The 26013-nt window shown below is 43.0% G+C and overlaps 1 protein-coding gene across 1 annotated transcript in view; it reads left to right on the plus strand.

Annotated features, from left to right (window-relative positions):
* The window catches only part of LOC126260281 (cilia- and flagella-associated protein 251-like), a 152763-nt gene extending 127520 nt beyond the window's left edge, over window positions 1-25243 (plus strand). Inside the window, exon 3 of the mRNA XM_049957606.1 lies at window positions 24063-25243. Coding sequence (XP_049813563.1) covers window positions 24063-25243 — 1181 coding nt within the window. The remainder of the gene's footprint in view (window positions 1-24062) is intronic.
* The last annotated feature ends 770 nt before the right edge of the window (window positions 25244-26013 follow it).

The raw sequence follows: 26013 nt of genomic DNA on the forward strand, positions 1-26013 counted from the left end.
TTCTATGCAAAGTAGTGTATCTGTCTATTAAATGCTTTGTCCCATTTGGAGGGAACAAAACTTACTCTATATAATTGCAATTTTGTGTGAATAATTTTTGGTAGAAATATCTATATGTGCAAATGTCCTGTTTTGTTTAAAATGATTGTTTACTGTTATGTAAACTGCTGATCCTCACTTAGGAATCTTAGTAATTTGGTGTATAAGAGGTAGTGTGGTTCCCCTCGGGAACGGAACTGTGTAGCGCGCGCAAAATGTGGTTGGCCTAGGTGGAAAAGGTGGAACTGATAGTCAGTCGGAGGCGAGGTCCGGGTCGGAGGCGAGCTATGAGTCTGTGCACTGCCATGTAAAACATGCATATGGTGCTGATTCCGAGAGAGGCTTTCCCTGCTTCTTTCCAAGGCCTCGGATGGATGGATAAATAGCTGGAACTATCCTGGAATTTGTATCTATCATCGCCACCAAGAAATGACAGAGTCCAGCAATTCTGTCTGCGAATCCACCTACCAACATGCAGTTGTCACCACGTTGCGCAATCACTGTATCGTAATACTATAATGATGTACAGTGAAGGATCAGCTTACTGGATGTGTTAGTGTACTGAAATATAAGGTAATTTATATCTGAATTTATGTGCCTATCTTGACTTTTCTCCTCATCATAACACCTCTCAGGGTCCTCTCCATTTGAACTAAAGTGATTACCGAGTGTCCCTACTGAAAGAACTTTTATGACCAATTTTATGCTAATTAATGTCTCTTGAACTTAGTAAAAAGAAAGTTAAAGTTAATGTGACAAGAAAGTGGGTTAAAGTAAATGTTGTTTGATGAAAATAATTTTCCTATTAATACTGCTTATTAAAGTGCTGTTGCCAACTGCAAAATTAAAAGTTCTTAAGACTGAGGTTTCTAAAGTTTTGCTTAGCTAATGATCACCTTGATATCTGTAGTAAATTCTAAAAGGTGAGCCAGTTTCTTGCAATTTTGTTAGCATTGTGTTTCGATGTAGTAAAAGTGAGAAAGCTGCAGTGGTGAAACGTTATACACTCTTGTTTGCTAAGTGTTTGTCTCTCTTGTGTATTAGAAGGGCATATTAATAGTAATGTTATAAAGACCATTCACTTTGTGTAAGCCCTGAAAGTAATAGTGTGTTTCGGTAGCTGTTATAATTTTGCAAATAGTTTGTGCTGCTCCAACTGTCAGTTTCAATCTTACCGTAATCATATGAGTGTGTCAGAGTTCATTGCACTCGTGTGTGGCCAAGTATAGGTTGTGTTTATCCGTTAAAATTACTAATAACTATTTTCTTCAACGAGAATGTTAATCATTCTTTTGCCTAGTTAGGCTGGCGACCGTTTTCCATTATCAGTTAAACAGTGCAGATAGGCAAAATTTACTTTTTGTTTGTTACTGTTCAAACATTTACGTAATTCTGACTTTCATTTCCGATAAGCCACCTCTGTTAGGTACAACGCGGTCAACATAACAAAATTCCTCTCAGAGGGTAACACTGCTCTGTCACTTTATACCATAGTTGCTTTAACAAGATAGTGTTATTTCACGACCTGCTTCCAACTTTAAGGTTATGGTATAACAGTAGCGGAGTGGAAGTGTTATAAGCCTACCAAATGTTGGTCGTTAGGGGCTAAAACCTTTCCTGGCTTTTGAACTGTTGATATCCCAGTATCGTCCATATTGAATACTCTTGTTGCCTTAAATTGATGTTTTTGATATACTTTATCCAAGTTTGAAAAGAATAAATCAACTACAGATATATTAAAAGCCAGATTTCGGTTAAGGCGTGTTGCAGAAGGCTGCCTTAGGCTTAAGGTTGGGTTCCTTTTGTGGAAACCGGCGGCCCAGTCATCACCTGCCATTTTTGTTCCTTCGTTAAAACTGTGCTTAATATTTAAGTTTTCTGCAAGGTCGAAAGCAAGTCGGCTTAAGTCTGTTAATGTGATACCATAGAACTGGTTTGACAATTGCTTTATATGGTCAGTTAGAATAGCTTCCTGTTCGGTTGTAAAATAGGCTTTTCTTCCCAACGCTGATTTGGCTGCTAATTTTGCTTTTAAGCGATAATGTAGCGTAATGCTGGGAGTTACTAATTCCGCGGCGACGCTCTTTACTGATCTACCACTTTCAACTAGATCACATGCCTTTTTAACAGTTTCTTCATCCCATTAACCCCTCTCAGTCATCCGTTTTCTCGATCTCACCATCTGGAACACAATAAAAACAAACTTTTAGGCATTAACAATCCCCTATAAAATATTAGAGGACGGAAACACACTGAGCGCTAGTTGTGGTGTCGTCCGCAAGGGCGCAGCACTACGCAGCAGCGCTCCGCTATCAAAATAAAACTAAAATCTATCGTGTCGGTATTGCCCCAGGTGTCGGCATTGCCCCGGTCTACTCTGCAATCTACAACTGAACTGCAACCACATTTTACGCATCTTCACAGTCTCTGAAACACTCAAACACATTTTTACAGAAATATGTAAAGGTTTTTTTTTGTAAAGATTTTTTTTTTTTTAATTACCGCTTCCAGTCACAAATTTTTGTCAACCACTGTATTACTTATTTATTCAGCGACATGTTTCGAGATAATACCTCATCTTCAGGCTAAATGGCATTACAAAAACAACTTTACAATAAGGCCATACTGATGTTACATAGTCTTTCCGTAAATGCTGTGGTCATCCTGTGGAAGAAGAGAAAACGTAGTAAGAGGTGATGTCACTTTGAAAGCTGGACTGATGTCTGCACGAAAATTTTTTGTAAGGGTCACTCACTTTTTTTCTTCTGGCGTGGCAGTCTCGTTGTGGTGCTCTGGGGTGCCTCCATTTCCTTGGTTCTGGTCATTGTTCACAAATTGTCACTAGTATAGCAGTAACTTGGAAACATGATTACAGTTCTGTAGTGCAGTGGACGAGCAGGCAGAAGAAATGCAGCTGGTTTCGATTTGACTATCGATTTGTCGATCTATGTGGTGTCAGATGTTTACATGTCTTCTGCACGTCTTGTTATCGTATTAAAGATGTAGGTTGACGAAATACATTACAAACTGAGAACCTGTTACAATATTATTGAACACATCATGATATAAACTAATTTATTTTACACATTTTTAAGCTATTGCTGGGGCTAGAGTCAAACGACTGTCAGGTTATGAATCTTTTATTGTAGGAGTACTGTAGTGAAATTGAAAAAGAAATGTGAATTTTTGAAGTCTGTCATTTCATTCAGGATCTCGTTACTCCCCATTTGGCCATGGATGAATATTTCCATTTCTTCCAAGATGTCCATTTTCCAGCTCTTTTCTAAGTTATGTAGTGTTCTGAGATCGTTGTCTGTTGTAACGCTGTGTCCTCTTTCATTTATGTTTCGCTACAGCTGATTTATTCGGTTTGCCTAGTCTGAAACAGTCTGTGTTCTTTAAAGTGGGTTTATAATTTTATAAATTCCTGCTTTGTTAAGTTTCTCTGTGAGATGTGAGATGTCATGTATCAGTTTCCTTTTTAGGTTGTTCTTGGTGGCAAAAGTGATCCTGATGTCTGTCTTTTTTTTTATAAACAGCTTGGCTATTTTGTCTGATATGACATCTAAATATGCTAATGTTATGTACTTGGGTTTTTGGACGTTGTGTAAGGAAGCTGTGTCACATTGTTTGTTATTTTTAGTTTTTCTTTGTGATAGTGTGTCTATTTCATGTTCATAACCATTATTATATGCAATGTATTTGATAGTGTTCATTTCTGTCTCATAGTCGGCAGCATTAAATGGGAATTTCTGTGCTCTGTTTAAGAAGGATCTGAAGGCAGCTTGTTCATGCGAGTTGGGATGTGTGGAAGATTTACAAATGAATGTGTATGTGTATGTTGGTTTTCTGTATACATTGATATTTAGGGTTTGGTCTGTGTTACTTATTGTCATGTCTAGAAAATTAATTTTGTTATCTTACTCACGTTCTATGGTGAACTGGATGTTGTGTAAATTATTGAATCTGTTTAATAGCGTTTCTATTTCTTCACCACTTGCATTGTATACAATGCATGTTTCATCAACATATCTGCAGTAGTGTACTGTTTTTGGGGTTATTATGTCTTTGTTGTTGAGAAGTTTATTTTCAAGGTGGTTGATGAAAATTTCTGCAACTATTCCACTTAGAGGACTTCCCATTGCTAGGCGTACATCTTGTTTGTACATTTTGCCATTACATGTGAAATAGTTGTGTGAAAGAACAAGCTCTAGCAATTCTATTAATTCAAGTACTTCGGCTGTGGACATAGTATGACCTTATAATAAATTATTTTTGATTATATCTATGGATTCTTTGATGGGCATGTTGCTATATAAGTTAACTATGTCGAGGGAGATGAGCTTTGTACTGGATGGGATATGAAGATCTTTAATACTTTGTATTGCTTGGTAGCTATTTTTTACTGAAAACGATGTTTTAAATTTATATTGTTTTTGTAGAATTGCATGCAGCTTATGCATAACTTTGTATTCCTGGATGATTTATAGCACTGACAATTGGTCTGATAGGGATATTAGATTTATAGATCTTCGGTTGGTCTCTTCATTTTGGGGCTGTTTGGTTCATAATTGTTAATTTAGCGTTTCTACCAGTGGTCTAGGGGTAGCGTCTTTAACTGAAATTAACTAAAATACAGTAAACGTAATACATATTTCATTTTGTTTACATGAAAGTTCCACGATTTGAATGTACAGACTGCTTATTATACTGTACAATCATTTCAGCATTTGGCCATTTTTCAAGTACCACATGATCATATCTCTGTAAAGTCATCGTGGAAATAAGATTTTAAATTTAGTTGAGGTAGCGTCTTTGATTCATAATCAAAACGTCTTCGGTCCCGGGTTCGATCCCCGCCACTACCTAAATTTTGATAAATAATCAGCATTGGTGGCCGAAGACTTCCGGCATAAGAAGTCAGCCTCATTCTGCCAACGGCCTCGTCAAAGAGGGCGGAGGAGCCGAAAGAGGTTCAGGGCACTCTCTTGTCCTAGGGGTGGGAAATTGCCCCTAAAGGCGGAAGAATCAGCAATGATCAACGACATGAGGATGCAGAAGGCAATGGGAATCACTGCATTAAAGACACGTAACGTGTATCCACAGGACATGTGGCCTGTAATTGAAGAAGTGTCATGATGATCTCTCCATTGGCAAAAGATTCCGGAATAGTCACCCATTCGGATCCCTGGGAGGGGCCTGCCAAGGGGGAGGTAACCATGAGAAAAAGATTGAATAATCAACGAAAGGATAATGTTCTACGAGTCGGGGCGTGGAATGTCAGAAGCTTGAACGTGGTAGGGAAACTAGAAAATCTGAAAAGCGAAATGCAAAGGCTCAATCTAGATATAGTAGGGGTCGGTGAAGTGAAGTGGAAGGAAGACAAGGATTTCTGGTCAGATGAGTATTGGGTAATATCAACAGCAGCAGAAAATGGTATAACAGGTGTAGGATTCGTTATGAATAAGAAGGTAGGGCAGAGGGTGTGTTACTGTGAATAGTTCAGCGACCGGGTTGTTCTAACCAGAATCGACAGCAGACCAACATCGACAACGATAGTTCAGGTATACATGCCGACGTCGCAAGCTGAAGATGAACAGATAGAGAGAGTGTATGAGGATATTGAAAGGGTAATGCAGTATGTAAAGGGGGACGAAAATCTAATAGTCATGGGCGACTGGAATGCAATTGTAGGGGAAGGAGTAGAAGAAAAGGTTACAAGAGAATATGGGCTTGGGACAAGGAATGAAAGAGGAGAAAGACTAATTGAGTTCTGTAACAAGTTTCAGCTAGTAATAGCGAATACCCTGTTTAAGAATCACAAGAGGAGGAGGTATACTTGGAAAAGGCCGGGAGATACGGGAAGATTTCGATTAGATTACATCATGGTCAGACAGAGATTCCGAAATCAGATACTGGATTGTAAGGCGTACCCAGGAGCAGATATAGACCCAGATCACAATATAGTAGTGATGAAGAGTAGGCTGAAGTTCAAGACATTAGTCAGGAAGAATCAATACGCAAAGAAGTGGGATACGGAAGTACTAAGGAATGACGAGATACGTTTGAAGTTCTCTAACGCTATAGATACAGCAATATGGAATAGCGCAGTAGGCAGTACAGTTGAAGACGAATGGACATCTCTAAAAAGGGCCATCACAGAAGTTGGGAAGGAAAACATAGGTACAAAGAAGGCAGCTGCGAAGAAACCATGGGTAACAGAAGAAATACTTCGGTTGATTGATGAAAGGAGGAAGTACAAACATGTTCCAGGAAAATCAGGAATACAGAAATATAAGTCGCTGAGGAATGAAATAAATAGGAAGTGCAGGGAAGCTAAGACGAAATGGCTGCAGGAAAAATGTGAAGACATCGAAAAAGATATGATTGTCGCAAGGACAGACTCAGCATACAGGAAAGTCAAAACAACCTTTGGTGACATTAAAAGCAACGGTGGTAACATTAAGAGTGCAAAAGGAATTCCACTGTTAAATGCAGAGGAGAGAGACGATAGGTGGAAAGAATACATTGAAAGCCTCTATGAGGGTGAAGATTTGTCTGATGTGATAGAAAAAGAAACAGGAGTCGATTTAGAAGAGATAGGGGATCCAATATTAGAATCGGAATTTAAAAGATCTTTGGAGGACTTACGGTCAAATAAGGCAGAAGGGATAGATAACATTCCATCACAATTTCTAAAATCATTGGGGGAAGTGGCAACAAAACGACTATTCACGTTGGTGTGTAGAATATATGAGTCTGGCGATATACCAACTGACTTTCGGAAAAGCATCATCCACACAATTCCGAAGACGGCAAGAGCTGACAAGTGCGAGAATTATCGCACAATCAGCTTAACAGCTCATGCATCGAAGCTGCTTACAAGAATAATATACAGAAGAATGGAAAAGAAAATTGAGAATGCGCTAGGTGACGATCAGTTTGGCTTTAGGAAAAGTAAAGGGACGAGAGAGGCAATTCTGACGTTACGGCTAATAATGGAAGCAAGGCTAAAGAAAAATAAAGACACTTTCATAGGATTTGTCGACCTGGAAAAAGCGTTCGACAATATAAAATGGTGCAAGCTGTTCGAGATTCTGAAAAAAGTAGGGATAAGCTAAAGGGAGAGACGGGTCATATACAGTATGTACAACAACCAAGAGGGAATAATAAAAGTGGACGATCAAGAACGAAGTGCTCGTATTAAGAAGGGTGTGAGACAAGGCTGTATCCTTTCGCCCCTACTCTTCAATCTGTACATCGAGGAAGCAATGATGGAAAATAAAAGAAAGGTTCAGGAGTGGAATTAAAATACAAGGTGAAAGAATATCAATGATACGATTCGCTGATGACATTGCTATCCTGAGTGAAAGTGAAGAAGAATTAAATGATCTGCTGAACGGAATGAACAGTCTAATGAGTACACAGTATGGTTTGAGAGAAAATCGGAGAAAGACGAAGGTAATGAGAAGTAGTAGAAATGAGAACAGCGAGAAACTTAACATCAGGATTGATGGTCACGAAGTCAATGAAGTTAAGGAATTCTGCTACCTAGGCAGTAAAATAACCAATGACGGACGGAGCAAGGAGGACATCAAAAGCAGACTCGCTATGGCAAAAAAGGCATTTCTGGCCAAGAGAAGTCTACTAATATCAAATACCGGCCTTAATTTGAGGAAGAAATTTCTGTGAATGTACGTCTGGAGTACAGCATTGTATGGTAGTGAAACATGAACTGTGGGAAAACCGGAACAGAAGAGAATCGAAGCATTTGAGATGTGATGCTATGGACGAATGTTGAAAATTAGGTGGACTGATAAGGTAAGGAATGAGGAGGTTCTACGCAGAATGGGAGAGGAAAGGAATATGTGGAAAACACTGATAAGGAGAAGGGACAGGATGGTAGGACATCTGCTAAGGCATGGGGGAATGACTTCCAAGGTACTAGAGGGAGCTGTAGAGGGCAAAAACTGTAGAGGAAGACAGAGGTTGGAATACGTCAAGCAAATAATTGAGGACGTAGGTTGCAAGTGCTACTCTGAGATGAAGAGGTTAGCACAGGAAAGGAATTCGTGGCGGGCCGCATCAAACCAGTCAGTAGACTGATGACGACAAAAAAAAAAAAAAAACTTGTTAATAAGAAGCATGTTTTATTCAACTATTTCTTTACTTTACTGTTGAATTTCTGAGTGGGGTCATGAGAGATTTCTTGTATATGGTTATTCTGAAAGAACTCAAGTGTTTTATTTATATATTCATGTTTGTTTACATATTTCTTGAGACGGCCACGGTCGAAAAATAGACAGAATGGCTTCAAATTCACTTTTACAGAAGTTATGGATTTGTTTGTACAATGTTGTGCTACACACCATTTGGAACCCATATTTCGAAACGTAAATTTCAAAATAAGACATCACTGTTAATGAGCGCTCTGACAGTAGGAACAACTGGCTAGCCAGTGACGTCACAGGCATCACATGCCTCAAATCGAGCGTTTAAGCGGGATTTCAGATTACTTAAATTTCATTTCCGTTTTATTATTTTTTAATACTAAGATTGATTATGAGCAGAAAATGACATCATGAACCGCTTAAGACTATTTCAAGAAAAGAAATACCGTATTGCAGTATTTATTAGTTGGACTTCCTGTGTGCGATCATGCCATCTGCGCCTCACATTAATCTTAGACCTCCTTTGATAATCATACCCAATTGTTTTCTTGAGTCTGCTTCCTGCATCCAGTTGGTTTGATGTAATCTTGGTGCGCTTGTAATAATAAGGCCTGAGATTCATTTGAGTACCGTTTGGCTCCAGTGGCTGTGATGTATTTCCGTATAATTAATTGGGCTCTTTGTACGTCTTACTTTTATTTGACTATTATACAGATGTTGTCTGTATATGCGTGACAACACTCATGCTGTTGAAAATGCGTAAGCCTGGTAATTCAAGGTAGAACGTTTTTAAAAATGGCTCCACGAACACAGCACATGGATGTCGTGCCCTCAGGATTCTGTGAGCTGGCCTCGTTACTTGACCATTAGCATTGCATATAGAATGTGTTCCTCTGATGCGACATTTTATTATCCGCAAGGAGGTATCGTTAAATACGATACCTTTCTTCAGTTTCAGCACGAAATCGTGATGAACCCTATCGATCGCCTTGACGAAATCAAGAAATGCTAGGACTGCTTTGGTCTTGCAGTCCCACTTGTGGTACCTGACGTGTCTATTCACACTGAGCATCTGGTTACAATACTGGTCTCATGAAGTCCAACCACTTTTGGTAGTACAGATCATATCGTGTTATTCATTATGCGCGTGAATAGTTTAAAACCTGAATTCAACTTCATGGGTGGTCGCTAGTTAAAACAAGGTGGTTACCGGGTGGTTATAATTGAAGTGCAGCCACTCACGGAGGTCCAGTGTGGAGTATAATGACCCTGTGGCAGCGAAATTTGGTAGATATACTAATGTGTTATTGTGGAACCGATTTACGCTGAAAAAAAAAGCTCCAGTTTTGGCTATCAGATGCAAATCGGGCGCTGTATGACCGTGTGACATCTACGCTGTCGTTTGACAAGCAATAACATCAGTGAACAGCATGACTATCGAGAAGAGAGATGGTGCGCTGTTAGTGAAATCTTTTATGTGAACGGCAGCAATTAATATACGGCATTAAGAGAGTATCGCCCACTGAAAGGTCTGACGAGAGGGTCGGTGTCAAAGAATATAGTAATGAAATTCGAAAACACGGGTGTGCTTGCTGTGGCATCTGGAAGAGGAATGCGTCCTATCCCACAGGAAGCTGTTTACAGCATGTGATTCCCGTTTTGGCCGGCCGCGGTGGTCTAGCGGTTCTAGGCGCTCAGTCCGGAACCGCGTGACTACTACGGTCGCAGGTTCAAATCCTGCCTCGGGCATGGATGTGTGTGATGTCCTTAGGTTAGTTAGGTTTAAGTAGTTCTAAGTCTAGGGGACTGATGACCACAGATGTTAAGTCCCATAGCGCTCTGAGCCATTTGATTCCCGTTTTCGACGGAGAAACACATCATGCCGTTCGCCCAGTGAAAGACCTGCTTAATGCAACCTTCAATGACTGTATTATCTCCAGAGATTGTCTTGCAAGAACACCTGATACGAATCCAGGTGACATTTGGCTCTGATGATCTAAATGACCGCGTTTACCAGAGACAACTTCTGTCTACCTCATCTGAATACCGGTGGACAGGAACACACTGCTCAGATTTGATAGGAAATGCTGCGAGCAACTGTTGAGCACTTTGTTTTACGGATGCAGCATCTTGTCGACGTCTCTGGTGCTCATACTGAACAAATTGTGCAAGTAGCGCTTAACAGCAAAATCTCACTGGTTCGATCTTTTCTGCCCACGTTCCATTCCTATTTCATATGGAAACGTTACTATGTGCCTTTCTTGCATTCACAGCGCCAAATTTGCACCCGGTAGCCGAAATTGACACTTTTTTTTCCAGGGTAAATTGGTTCAGCATTAACGCTTCAGCAAATCTATTAAGTTTAGCAGCCGTACTATAGTTAGAGCCCACACATCAACTATGTGAGTGGCGGCACTTTAATTATAACCATCCGGTGTATGCGCCATTAAGCCTTCTGTGAACAGTTATGGTAGAATATAATTTTAGAGTATTCGTTGAATATCTTCGTAAATTCTGCACCAGTGATGTACCAGTAATGAGTATAATCAATTGGCAACCCGTTTAAGTCAATTACTTTTTCTTTGGAGACGTCGGCAATATTTTTTTCTGTTTCCACTATTTCTACTAATGTTGTGTTGTTTATAAGGGTAATCGTTGAGCGTATTTTTTTCGAACTTATTACGTTCTACGACGTCACTAGTTTCCAATTCAGTGCAAAGCTCAGTAAAATGGTTCACAGCATAGTCCTCCACGGCGCCCTGAGTGTTGTACGCATTATTATGTGGGACAACGAGTTCGGTAACTACCTTCCGCTTATCTCTTTTAATTTCGCGAATAATATGGCATATTGAGGTCAGTTCATTAGAAATATAGTACAATGCTCTTACTTGGATGTCGTCAGTGTATTCTCTAGAGAAGGCAATTAATTTGGCTGTCGTACTCTTAATCCTTTGTGTATTTGAAGTTAACTTAGTTTCATCCTGATGCAGGAGTAGCAAGGGTGTTAAATAATTCTCTTTCATATGTCGCCTCTAGTACGATTTCTCTTTTGCAAATTTCTTAACGAGTTTACGAGGCTTGGTTTTCCCAGCTCCATCCACTGTACTACGAGATCATTACACGATGGCTGCTCAGAAAGTAATGCATCGCATTTTTTTTTCATCAACAATTCTTTATTGAACATAATGAGAATTATGCACACGAAAGAATGTTTTATCTACACACCATATTTTTCCACATAATCTCCATCCCGTTCTACGGACCTCCTCCAAAGCGAAATAAGGGCGTATATACCCTGTCGGTACCAATCCTTGTCCTGGTGGCGGAGCCAGTGCTTCTCTGTGAATCACCTCCTCAAACTGTCTGCAACTGCCGAGTCGTAATGCCTCTCTCCTCGTGAATGACATAACCTCGCTGCAAGTCAGGTGTGACAGCCGTGGATGGTCTCCCCGACAGCTGAAAATCGTGGAGCTCCGCCGAACCGCCTTCTGACGACCTCACCCTCCGTGCCCAGCGACTAACTGTACTTCTGTCGACAGGAGATGCTCCATAGACTCTGCACAAGTGATTTTGAATATCCTCAACAGTTTCTTTCGCTGCAGTGAGAAATTCAGTGACGGCATGTTGCTTGTCACGTGCATCACCTACCGACGCCATTTTCAAACTGTCCTGCAGCTACACTATCCGTCTGAAGTGACGGAAACTTGGCTTGCTCACACAGGAGGCTTCAAATAATACATAAGTAAAGTTTCGCATTCGTAGCATAGTTTTCGGCTGAGGAAAAAAGTGCGGTGCATTACTTTCTGGACAACCCTTGTAGGTTGGTAAACGGTGCATGCTTTTATTCCAAGTTTCTTCAACTGCCTCGAAAGCATCTTCCAACACGTAGACATTCATCTGCCTCATCCGTCGTCCCAGAATAATTGCCGGCCGCGGTGGTCTCGCGGTTCTAGGCGCGCAGTCCGGAACCGCGCGACTGCTACGGTCGCAGGTTCGAATCCTGCCTCGGGCATGGGTGTGTGTGTGATGTCCTTAGGTTGGTTAGGTTTAAGTAGTTCTGAGTTCTAGGGGACTGATGACCACAGCTGTTAAGTCCCATAGTGCTCAGAGCCATTTGAACCATTTGAACCCAGAATAATTTCTGATCAAGCGAGTTTCAGAGGTATGTGATAAGTACTGTGGTAAGAGAAATTAACTGGCCATGTTTCGTAACTGGTAACTTGTCTTAAAAAGTTCTTGTATACATATAACCTCGCGAGTCTGCCTGTGGATCTGTTACTGGCATAAGTAAAAACGAGTGTGTTGGGATGGAGGTGTATCCAAGAGTCTTTTAGTTGAAGACCTTCGCCGAGTAGTAAGAACTCGCGGTAAAAATTAAAACTGGATGTTTGATCGAGCTACAAGTCGGGAAGCAAGGATGGGAGCCATATTTTAACAAGCATAGAAATGAAACTGAACACACATTAACCGGTAATTAAAATGATTCCAGTCACTTAGTAAGTTGGGCAGCAAGGAGGGGACGTCATGCTTCCAAATATTGTAGTAGTGGAAGATGTGATAAGTACGTAGGCTATTTCGTCCCAGAAAAAAGTGCTTCTTTGTCTTCGTACTCTACTTCTCTTAGGTGCACACATGTTCGCAAATAAAATCATGTTAAATCTATGAGATTATTCCATCGTAAGGTAAGATTTCTTGTGTTCTGTGTCGTATGACTTGCTTGAATGACATACACTATGTGATCAAAAGTATCCGGACGCCTGGCTGGAAATGACATACAAGTTCGTGCCGCCCTCCATCGTTAATGCTGGAATTCAATATGGTGTTGGAGCACCCTTCTTCTGCTCTCGCAGGCACACGTCCAATCAGGTGCTGGAAGGTTTCTTGGGGAATGACAGCCCATTCTTCACGGATTGCTGCACTTAGAGAGGTATCGATGTCGGTCGGTGAGGCCTGGCACGAAGTCGGCATTTCAAAACATCCCAAAGGTGTTCTATAGGATTCAGACCAGGAGTCTGGAAGCCAGTCCATTACGGGGATGTTACTATCGTGGAACCACTCCGCCACAGGCCGTGCATTATAAACAGGTGTCCGATCGCGTTGAAAGATGCAATCGCCATCCCCGAATTGTTCAACAGTTGGAAGCAAGAAGGCGCTTAAAACATCAATGCAGCCTGTGTTGTGTTAGTGCCACGCAAAACAAGGCGTGCAAGCCCCCTTTATTAAAAAAGCGACCACACCGTAACGCCACCAACTCCGAATTTTACTGTTGGCACTACACACGCTGGCAGGTGGCGTTCACTGGGCATTCGCCGTACCCACACCCTGCCATCTGATCGCCTCATTGTGTACCGTGGTTCGTCACTCCACACAACGTTTTTCCACTGTTCAATCGTCCTATGTTTACGCTCCTTACACGAAGCGAGGGGTAGTTTGACATTTACCGTCGTGATGTGTGGTTTATGAGCAGCCGCTGGACCATGAAATCCAAGTTTTCTCACCTTCCGCTTAACAGTCATAGTACCTGCAGTGGATCCTGATGCAGTTTGGAATTCCTGTGTGATGGTCTGGATGGATGTCTGCCTATTACATATTACGATCCTCTTCAACTGTCGGCGGTCTCTGTCAGTTAACAGACGAGGTCAGCCTTACGCTTTTGTGCTATACGTGTCCCTTCACGTTTCAGTTTCACTATCATATCGGAAACAGTAGACCTAGCGATGTTCAGGAGTGTGGAAATCTCGCATAGAGACGTATGACAAGTGACACCCAATCAACTGACCACGTTCGAAGTCCGTGAGTTCCGCGGAGCGCCGCATTCTGCTCCCTCACGAGCTGATATGGAGTACCTGACAGCACAATGCACCTAATATGAAAAACGTATGTTTTTGGGGTGTCCGGATACTTTTGTTGACATAATGTAGCTGTGCCGCTGTCGGTTTCTATATTTAAAAGTGATCGTACCACACTGTGTCTGTGATTTTGTGTGCCAATCCCTGAATAAAGATGTACGTATTCTTTTAATGCTTTAGTTTTAACATAAGACTCTACTCTGCTAACATTAACCATTGCGTTTTTATAGTCATGCATGAAGTGAATGCAGCCATTATCTGAAGTTGTTTAGTTACCCACGTCCTGCAACCAGTTCAAGGTGGTTTCTAATGTCCTCGTGTAAGTCGTTTCCATTGCCTGTGTTTCCTACACGTCGACGTCAACCTCTCTTCGTCCGTTTTGGTTTTGGCTCTACTCTCACGCTCCTGTGTACACAAGCCAAGGTGGTGAAGGGCTCTCCCCCATTTGGAGAGTGGCAGGAAGTGTGAACTGCAGCTGCTGAAGCAGGTGACGAAAGCGGACGCCGGGAGGCCGCAGAGAAGAAACGTACATCTCGTACTGGCTCTCAAGAATGTCATAAAAAAAAGGGTCAAAGGTTCGGTGGCTTGGCATGGAAGAAAGCTGACACGCATACCTACTGAGTATGATGTCGCGCCGGTATGACAGTGGTAGTTCACCGGCTTCTGCGTAGAGACTCTCAACAGGCCAAGTACGGAAGGCACCTGTGGCGAGACAGATCCCCAGATGATGCATTTAGACGGCGTAACAGAGACGGCCGTGCAGAGGAGTAGACAATGCATCCATATTCCAATTTGGAGCGGACAAGAGATCGATAGAGGCGGAGGAGGATAGCTCTCCAAGAGATACCACTAAATACACGAAGGACATTTAGGGACCCGGCGCAGCGTCCAGCCAGGTAGGTTACGTGGGGAGACCAACTGAGTTTCGTATCGAACGTAAGCCCTAAGAACTTTGTCGCATCCACGAACGGGAGAGCATTTCGGTCCAGTCGCAAGGACGGTGGAAGAAACGCCTTGTACAGCGAGAAGTTGACGCAAACTGATTTGGTAGCAGAAACGCGAAAACCATTTGGGACACTACACGAATAGGGACGGTTCAGACAACGCTGAAGACTGTTGCAGGAGACACGTCCGCAGGGAGTTGCAATAAATAGCAAAGTTGTCAACGAAAAGATAACCGGAAATGCCAGCTGGAAGACAGACCATAATTGGATTGATGGCTGTGGCGAAGAGGACGACACTCAGTACGGAGCCATGAGGCACCCCATTCTCCTGTGAAAAGGCGTGGGATAAGGAGGAACTTGTAACACCATAGCTCTAATGCTGTACTGATTTATTTTGCTTTTGTTTCATTTAATGTTACATTGCTGTGCTTCTGTAAATATGTTTGTTTGAATCGATAACATAAAATTGTATACTCCTTTCTTTGTAAGAACTTTGATATCATGATTTGATTGTATGCTGTGTAGCATATCTCTCGTTTAAATGCTTTGACCCATTTGGAGGGATAAAAGCTTACTGTATATGATTGTAATTTTGTGTGAATAATTTTTTGTGGACATGTTAATATGTGCAAATGTTCTGTGTTATTCAATGAGTTTGTTTGCTGTTATGTCAACTGCTGATCCTCACTTAGGAATCTTAGTAATTTGGTGTATAAGAGGTAGTGTGGTTCCCCTCGGGAACGGAACTGTGTAGCGCGCGCAAATTGTGGTTGGCCTATGTAGAAAAGGTGGAACTGATAGTCAGTCGGAGGCGAGCTACGAGTCGGGGACGAGCCACCGGTCGGAGACGAGCTACCAGTCCGTGCACTGCCATGTAAATGATGCATATTGTGCTGGTTCCGAGGAGGCTTTTCCTGCTACTTTCCTATGCCTCGGATGGATGGATAAATAGCTGGAACTATTCTGGAATTTGTATCTGTCGTCGCCACCAAGAAATGACATAGTCCAACAATTCAGTCTGCGAATCCACCTACCAACATGCAGCTGCCACCACGTTGCGCAATCACTGTAACGTAATACTATAATGATGTACAGTGAAGGATCAGCTTAATGGATGTGTTATTGTGCTCAAATACAAGGTAATTTATATCTGAATTTATGTACCAACCTTGATTTTTCTCATCATAACACCTCTCAGGTTCCTTTCCGTTTGAACTAAAGTAATTACCGAGTGTCCCTATTGAAAGAACTTTTATGACCAATGTTATGCTAATTAATGTCTCTTGAACTTAGTAAAAAGAAAGTTAAAGTTAATGTGGCAAGAAAGTGGGTTAAAGTAAATGTTGTTTGATGAAAATATTTTTCCTATTTATACTGCTTATTAAAGTGCTGTTGCCAACTGCAAAAGTAAAAGTTCTTAAGACTGAGGTTACTAAAGTTTTGCTTAGCTAATGATCACCTTGATATCTGTAGTAAATTCTAAAAGGTCAGCCAGTTTCTTGCAATTTTGTTAGCATTGTGTTTCGATGTAGTAAAAGTGAGAAAGCTGCAGTGGTGAAACGTTATACATTCATGATTACTAAGTGTTTGTCTCTCTTGTGTGCATATTAACAGTATAAAGACCACTCACTTTGTGTAAGCCCTGAAAGTAATAGCGTGTTTCGGTAGCTGTTATAATTTTGCAAATAGTTTGTTCTGTTCCAACTGTTAGTTTCAATCTTACCGTAAACATATGAGTGTGTCAGAGTTCATTGCACTTGCGTATGGCCAAGTATAGGTTGTGTTAATCCGTTAAAATTACTAATAACTATTTTCTTCAACGAGAATGTTAATCATTCTTTTGCCTAATTAGGCTGGCGACCGTTTTCCATTATCAGTTAAACAGTGCAGATAAACAAAATTTTCTTTGTTACTTTTCGAATATTTACGTTATTCTGACTTTCACTTCCGATAAGCCACCTTCGTTAGGTACAACACGGTCAAACAACAAAATTCCTCTCAGAGGGTAACACTGTTCTGATGCGTTATGCCATAATTACTATAACAATATAATTCTGTTTTGCAAACTGACTCCTACTTTAAGGTTATGGTATAACAGTAGCAGATCGGAGAGTTATAAACTCACATGTACCCGGAAAACTCAGTCTGTTAAAAATTCCCGGATGAAAGTGGGAAGACAACCGCGAAAGCCCCATATGTGCATAGTACGTAGAATGCCTGTCCGCCAACAGGTATCATAGGCTTTCTCCAAATCAAAGAATACGGCCACTGTTTGTCGCTTCTGCAGACAGTTATTCATGATGAACGTCGACAGGGTGACGAGATGATCAACAGCCGAGCGGCGCTTTCGGAACCCACACTGAGCATTAGTGAGAAGGTGGTGTGACTCCAGCCACCATACTCATCGACCATTGATCATGCGTTAGATCACCTTACAAACGCTGCTGGTAAGGTAAATTGGACGACAGCTGGAAGGCTTAGGTAGGGGAACAATAATAGCTTCACTCCAAAGCGTGGGAAATACACCGTCAGTCCAAAGACAGTTTAGGCATCGAGGAGAAAGCGTTTTCCTACAGGAGGAAGATTCTGCAGCATGAAGACGTGGATTTTATCGGGCCCAGGAGCAGAAGACCCGGATGAATAGAGCACGTTCGAGCTCCCTTATAGTAAAAGGAGTATTGTATCATTCTCGACTCAAAGAGAGAAAAGAGATTGCACCAGTCTCCTCCACCTGTTTCTAAGAAAGGAAGGCAGGATGGTAGTGGGTGGAACTTGAAAACTCCGCAAAGTACCGACCCAAAGCGTTGGAAACATCGACAGGGTCGACTATGACGTTTCCCGCCACAGTCAGCCTAGGAATCGGGGAGTGGGTGGTAGTCCCGGAAAGCTGGAGCAGGCCACCCCAAACGAGAGAGAGGACGGAGTAAAACTGTTGAACGAGCTGGTGAAGAAAACCCAGCATGCTTTCTTGCTTTCCTTAATAGTGCGACGACACTGGGCACGTAATCGCTTGTAAAGGATGCAATTCGTTAGCATAGGATTGCGGTGAAAGACGCGAAGCGCACGTCGTCGGGCACGAATCGCATTACCGCACTCCACAGTCCACCAAAGGACCGGGACCCGACGGGAAGAAGCAGTACGAGGGAAGAGGATTCGGCAGGCGAGAGAATAACGTCCACGAGGTGCTCGACCTGGTCATCACAGCTGGGAAACGGCCGTTCGTCAAGGACTGCGAAGGAGGAATATAGCCTCCAGTCAGCAAGAGAGAATTTCCAATGAGCAGGCCGCTGTGGCGGGGTATGACTGTACAGCGAGTCACACAAGGGAAGTGGTCACTGGAGCAGGTATCGGAAAGAGCACACCACTCGAGGCGTCGGGCGAGCTGGGCGGAGCAATCGAGAGACCTAAGTGGGAATAAGTGTGCGTGGAATCAGAGAGAAACGTGGCTTCGCTGGTGTTAAGGCACGCAAGATTAAGATGATTGAGAAGGTCCACCAAAAGAGAACCTCTTGGGCAGGCGACAGGCGAGCCCCAAAGAGAATGATGGACATTGGTGTCACAGAGGAGCAGAAAGGGTGGAGGAAGCTGAGCAACAAGCTGCATCAGGTCTGCCCTAGTGACAGCAGAAGACGAAGGGATATAAATGGTGCAGAGCGAAAAGGTAAATTCGGGAAGGAAAACAGGGACAGCAATTGCTTGCAGGTGGGTGTGCAAGCGGATAGGACGATGACAAACTTCATCTCGTAGATGCAGCATGACCCCACAATGAGCAGGAATCCCCGCCCTAAGGCGAAGGTCCATCCGGAGCGAAATAAAATGGGAGAGAGCAAAATGGTCTTCAGGACGTAGCTTGGTTTCTTGGAGGCAGACTACAAGCGGACATTGCGATTGCCATGAGCAGCTGGAGGTCCGCCCTGTTAGACCGAAGGCCACGGATATTCTATTGTAAAAGGGCCATACAATTTAGGAACGGCGGAGAATGAAGAAACTCACCTCGACGGCCGCGTACGGCGAGCTGTCGAGGGAGGACGGCCACTGGAATCCACAGGTGGAGGATCTTCGTCCATCAACTAAGCGGGATCAACGGAGCTTCCCAGGTGTCGGACAGTTGAAAAGGACCGACGTGTCGAAGAAGGCCGACGAGTTGGAGAGGCGGAAGACTGTTTGCCTTTGGATGATTGGTTTCGCTTTTGGCGACTGGCAGAAGAGCCAGACGGCTGCGAACTCGAGGTACACAAGAAATCTTCCTGGGAATAATCCTTTCTGAATTGACGGTTCGCTGGCTGCGTTGCAACCGTCTTCGCTGGTGAGGGCGAAGAACGGGTAGCAGAATCTACTGCCTGGGTTGCGGGAGACGGAGTGTCAGCTTGAAGGTGAGGCGACGTTGCCACCATCGAACTGAACTGTAAGTCACAAGTTTGTGTAGCCGTGTTTTTTGTGGGACGGGGAAAGGCTAACACGGTGCTGTAGCTTCCAGACGAAGGGACATTCTGTTCACGGCTCGCCAACAGTTTCCGGGCAACACGAAAAGGTACCTTCTCAATTCCCCTCTCCTGAACAGCCCGCTCGCCTTGATAGACGGGACAAGAACGAGAAGAAGCAGCATGTTCTCCATGACAATTAACGCAGCGGCGGGGGGGGGGGGGGAGGAGGAGGTGGATAGGCTCCCTCTTGTGCATCGCTGTTACAAGTGACACAGTCGCGTTTTTACATGACGTGCTGGTATGATTGAACTGGTGGCATTTATAACACCTCAACGGATTGGGAATGCGAGGGCGCGCAGAGATGATTTCATAGCCTGCCTTGATCTTGATAGGAAGCGTTAATCGATGGAAAGTCAGGAATAATGTGCGAGTGGGCACCAATCGGCAGCTTCCTTCTTCATAACTCTATGGACAGCAGTAACGCCCTGATCCAGCAGGGGTCCTCCAAAGGGAAGCCCCCCGCCTTAGGTGATTGTCCACACCCTAGGTCACACCTCCCGAACGACAGACGGAGGGACCAATCGGCAGACGAGGAAGGTAACAGCTCAGGCAATCACCGCTCCCTGGGCCTGGCCTGGGACCCTACATGCCAACCCGGGACTGGGAATTACCCGTTACCCAGTCTCCTGCTATTGTAGTGGGACGAAATTGAAGCGTCACCCATCCACCAGTGTCAGCCCAGTTTGCAGGTGAATATAAGTTTAATTTAGTTTTCTTTATGTATTTTTGTAATATTTGTAATGGTTGTGAAGTGTCTAAAGTTTTTGTATTTTCTTTATGTTTCATGTACGGAGAGAGCAGCGCAACGAACGGAGACAGCATCTTCGTTGCCGGGACCGGAGAGAAAATTGCTGGCCACTATACGTCGCGGGTCGACAGCCAAAGAGCGACAGAAGATTCTGAAACCGATTTGTTGCGTCGTGCTTCTAAAAATTGAAAAAAGTTTACGCAAACCAATTGGCTCGAGTGACGTACTTCTGTGCATACGACTCAAATGATGTTTTACAGTTTCGTTCAAGAACCATTCTGAGACAGTTTAAAAAGAATATAAATAATTTTGAAGTGCGTTGTAACTGACGTAGGTGACGAAGTCTACACATGGTCATATGTCGAAAGAAAATCATTTAAACAAATCTATACGTCGTTACACTACACCGTGGCGACCTTATAAACAGGACTTGTGTGCAACTAAGGCACACAGGTACGAAACAAAACATCAAGAGTCCTTCGGAAGTCAACGAGAGTCTTCGTGGAGCCTTCACCAGCCAGCGGCGACTTCGCGGGTGTGGGCATCTGACGGAGCGCAGCCAAGCAGTACGGTCACGCAGTTATTCCACGAGAAGGCGCATCTGTTGGGCAGCAGCTGAACGCTGCAAACCCCGACAACCTTTTTCTCCCTAAACTAACAGGCCCAGTGCGTCAGCTGGGGGGCGTTCCTCCGGCTGGTATTAGAGGCGTTGCTGAGGGCTTCGCCTGTCAACGGTGGGCAGAGCGTGGTTGCAGCCAGTGACGTCTCCGGTGTTCGACTCAGCGTCCTGCCGGTTGCGGAAGCGGGGTCGCAGCATCTCAGCGGCTGCGTCGACGGCTATTACATCTGCATCCCATAGCAGCACACTCATCATCGAGAACTACAAATTACAATATTAGTGTCCGGTGAGTCTGTTTTAAGTTGGAAGTGGAGTGTTGTATGTAGGGAGTGTGCTTTTATAGGATTGTTGATTACAAGTCTGCGTGTGTAACTAGTTAATATCTTACGATAATGTCGGGAAGTGAAATGTCAGACGAAGAGCAGTCTATGTCCGATAGGAGCATGAGATCCCTTTTTAGGGCGATCGCTAAATTGAAACAATCTAACGAAGAATCTAATGCCAGATTAAAAGAGGAATTAAAACAGTCTAACGAAGAATCTACTGCTAGATTAAAGGAGGAACTAAAAGAGGAATTAAAACAGTCTAACGAGGAATCTACTGCTAGATTAAAAGGGGAGCTAAAAAAATCTACAGACAGGTTACAGGAATATCTTAATGAAACCAGTCGAGAATTAAGTGATAAAATAGAGGCTTCTAAAGTTGAAATGCAGGAAAAACTAGTAGGACTTAGTATAAGATTGCTGATAATTGTAAAAGGTTAAAAGAACATATCCAGGAATCGCGTGAGGAGAAAACTCGCATGCGAAATGATATTACTGACTTAACCAAGAGACTAGATAATGTCAATGTCTTAGTTGTAAATGAAATAGAGAAAAATAACGATAAGTTACGAGATGAATTTTCTATGCGAACAGAAACTGTTCGTAGAGAATTATTAGAATCTATTAAAGAGGTTTCTACCAAACCTGTAGAGATTTCTTCAATAGATAATGTAGAATTAGAGATACTAACTCATCGAGTAGAAAAAGATCATACTGAAATAGAAAACATGAAATATTTAATTACAGAAATATGCAGTAACCTTGAGACTTCCAAAGATAATAACATTGATGAAGGTACAGAGCGTTCACATCGTGAACACAGTGAAGAATCGATATTAGCTAATCGTGTATCCAATACAGAAATGCGAATACAGGAAATTACTAAACGGTTATCGGAATTAGATAATAATGAAAACATTTCAAGTAGTAGAAGCAATAACGTAATCAGACACAACAGTCGCATCGAGTTTGCTAGCTCGGACGAAAATAATATAAATAAAGAAATCACGGCAAGCCAATCCGATGCAACTCCGTCTCTGCAATCTAAACAAAATCCAACTATGTCTCTCGCAATATGTTTGGATGATATAACGACAAATTCAAATGTAGCAAGTCGATTTCCTGTATTCAAACCAGGAGGCGCACTTCACCCTATTATCTTTATAAAAGCTTTTGAAACTTCATTATCTCCTAAATGGAGTAACGAGAAACGGATTCAATTTGTAATAGGACATTTAGAAGCAGAAGCTGCGGAATGGGCAGTACTGCATAGAACTGAATTTAGGGACTGGGATGATTTCGTTAAGCAGTTTAAACAAAATTATTGGTCAAGAGGAAAACAACAACACTTAACTTTAGAATTGTTAGACCCTCCTCCATATTCTAAACGGTGGGGAGGTTATAGGAATTATTTCGAATGGCATTTAAACCGTGCTAAATTAATTGAAGAACCAATTATTGAAAGTCACCTAATACGAGTCCTAATTAGTAGGTTACCGTATTATATAAAGGAAAGAAAAATGTTACTCTACGAATTGTCTATCCAAACGAAAAAGTTTGCGAACAGATTGTTAAAAATGCTGAACGGAGAATTAAAAGTTGTAATCAACATGCTATAGAACCCTCATTTCAGGTAGGAGATCTTGTATTAGTACGATCTCATCCTAAAAGTTCGAAGATCAATAAGGAATGTAGAAAATTCTTCTTTATCTTTGAAGGTCCATATGTTTTACATTCTTGACCTCAGGCATAAATAGGGCACTAGGGAAAAGAATGACGTAAAATAAATAGTACTATTAGTTATTGTGAGAAACTTATTAGTGATATACATTTTTGCAAAGAATAACTCTAGTAAATGAATAAAACTGAAACTAATCTATCACAATTTAAACGCTCTGTCCTAATGTAACAACGTTAAAGAACGTACTAAATTAGTATTTACTAGCAACTATTAAATGAAAAGGAGTAATCTCCATATATTCGGTTATGAATTACCATAATAGCACAATTAAGAGTAAATGACAAATAGTCACAATAATATCGTAGTAAAAGGATTAAATCTATCTAAGAGCAAGGACTCTAGAGTACGTAAAATGTGAGGAAAATGTATTAACAGTTAAATATTGTATATAGAAAAAGTTTTATTTTCGGTTAAAACCTGACAAACTGAGCTTGTGGGTGGGGTATGTAGTGGGACGAAATTGAAGCGTCACCCATCCACCAGTGTCAGCCCAGTTTGCAGGTGAATATAAGTTTAATTTAGTTTTGTTGATGTATTTTTGTAATATTTGTAATGGTTGTGAAGTGTCTAAAGTTTTTGTATTTTTTTTATGTTTCATGTACGGAGAGGGCGGCGCAACGAACGGAGACAGCATCTTCGTTGCCGGGACCGGAGAGAAAATTGCTGGCCACTATACGTCGCGGGTCGACAGCCAAAGAGCGACAGAAGATTCTGAAACCGATTTGTTGCGTCGTGCTTCTAAAAATTGAAAAAAGTTTACGCAAACCAATTGGCCCGAGTGACGTAATTCTGTGCATACGACTCAAATGATGTTTTACAGTTTCGTTCAAGAACCATTCTGAGACAGTTTAAAAAGAATATAAATAATTTTGAAGTGGGTTGTAACTGACGTAGGTGACAAAGTCTACACATGGTCATATGTCGAAAAAAAACCATTTAAACAAATCGTTACACTACACTATGTGTCAAACGCGAGGGTGACCGTCAGGCACACACAGGGAGGAGAAGAAAAAATGAGAAGGAAAGGAAGAAAGTAATGATGGCCTCAAACGCCACAGTGTAGGAAAACGAGAGCAGAAAAAGGGAAGAGCAGAAGAAGGAAAGAAAGGAACGAGGAAAGAGCAGAACAGGGAAAAATGAACAGGGAAAGAGGAAACGGGGAAAGAGGAAACGGGGAAAGAGGAAACGGGGAAAGAGGAAACGGGGAAAGAGGAAACGGGGAAAGAGGAAACGGGGAAAGAGGAAACGGGGAAAGAGGAAACGGGGAAAGAGGAAACGGGGAAAGAGGAAACGGGGAAAGAGGAAACGGGGAAAGAGGAAACGGGGAAAGAGGAAACGGGGAAAGAGGAAACGGGGAAAGAGGAAACGGGGAAAGAGGAAACGGGGAAAGAGGAAACGGGGAAAGAGGAAACGGGGAAAGAGGAAACGGGGAAAGAGGAAACGGGGAAAGAGGAAACGGGGAAAGAGGAAACGGGGAAAGAGGAAACGGGGAAAGAGGAAACGGGGAAAGAGGAAACGGGGAAAGAGGAAACGGGGAAAGAGGAAACGGGGAAAGAGGAAACGGGGAAAGAGGAAACGGGGAAAGAGGAAACGGGGAAAGAGGAAACGGGGAAAGAGGAAACGGGGAAAGAGGAAACGGGGAAAGAGGAAACGGGGAAAGAGGAAACGGGGAAAGAGGAAACGGGGAAAGAGGAAACGGGGAAAGAGGAAACGGGGAAAGAGGAAACGGGGAAAGAGGAAACGGGGAAAGAGGAAACGGGGAAAGAGGAAACGGGGAAAGAGGAAACGGGGAAAGAGGAAACGGGGAAAGAGGAAACGGGGAAAGAGGAAACGGGGAAAGAGGAAACGGGGAAAGAGGAAACGGGGAAAGAGGAAACGGGGAAAGAGGAAACGGGGAAAGAGGAAACGGGGAAAGAGGAAACGGGGAAAGAGGAAACGGGGAAAGAGGAAACGGGGAAAGAGGAAACGGGGAAAGAGGAAACGGGGAAAGAGGAAACGGGGAAAGAGGAAACGGGGAAAGAGGAAACGGGGAAAGAGGAAACGGGGAAAGAGGAAACGGGGAAAGAGGAAACGGGGAAAGAGGAAACGGGGAAAGAGGAAACGGGGAAAGAGGAAACGGGGAAAGAGGAAACGGGGAAAGAGGAAACGGGGAAAGAGGAAACGGGGAAAGAGGAAACGGGGAAAGAGGAAACGGGGAAAGAGGAAACGGGGAAAGAGGAAACGGGGAAAGAGGAAACGGGGAAAGAGCAAAACGAGGCAAGAGCAGGACAGAGAAAGGGCAGTACAGGAAAAGAGCAGTTCAGGGAAAGAGCGATACAGGAATAGAGCAGTGCAGGGAAGGAGCGATACAGGGAAAGATCACTATAGGGAAAGAGGTACAAATGGCTCTGAGCACTATGGGACTCAACTTCTGAGGTCATTAGTCCCCTAGAACTTAGAACTAGGTAAACCTAACTAACTTAAGGACATCACACACATCCATGCCCGAGGCAGGATTCGACCTGCGACTGTAGCGGTCTCGCGGTTCCAGACTGCAGCACCTAGAACCGCACGGCCACTTCAGCCGGCACTGTAGGGAAAGAGCAGTACAAGAGAGAAGAGACCTGCAATCAAACCAACGTAAATGAGCTTCAAGAGCCCATGGAGGCACGAGACATCTCTCCAAGTGAGGGGAAAAGGACAGGAGAAGAGGACACAAACAGCACAGAAAGAGAAGCGGTGCTGCGAGGGCTGGGGCCCCGTGGTCGCCAAGCAAGTACTCACCAAACAGCGGTGAGCCACGGGGGGTGGGGGGGGGGGAATGCTTCTGTTCAGCATTACACAGCAACTGATTAAGAATTTAAATTGTTGGTTGTTGTTGTTGTTGTTGTTGTTGTTGTGGACTTCAGTCTGAAGAATGGTTTCATGCAGCTCTCCATGCTGCTTTATCGTTTGCAAGCCCCTTCATCTCTAAATAACAACTGCAACCTACATCCTTCTGAATCTGCTTGCTGTAATTATCTCTTTTATCTCTTGCTCTCCCGATTTTTATGCCCCCCACCCACCCACACGGTTTCCTCCAATACTAAACTCATGACCCCTTGGTCTCTCAGAAT

This window comes from Schistocerca nitens, chromosome 5 (assembly GCF_023898315.1).
Source record: "Schistocerca nitens isolate TAMUIC-IGC-003100 chromosome 5, iqSchNite1.1, whole genome shotgun sequence".
NCBI classification, from domain to species: domain Eukaryota; kingdom Metazoa; phylum Arthropoda; class Insecta; order Orthoptera; family Acrididae; genus Schistocerca; species Schistocerca nitens.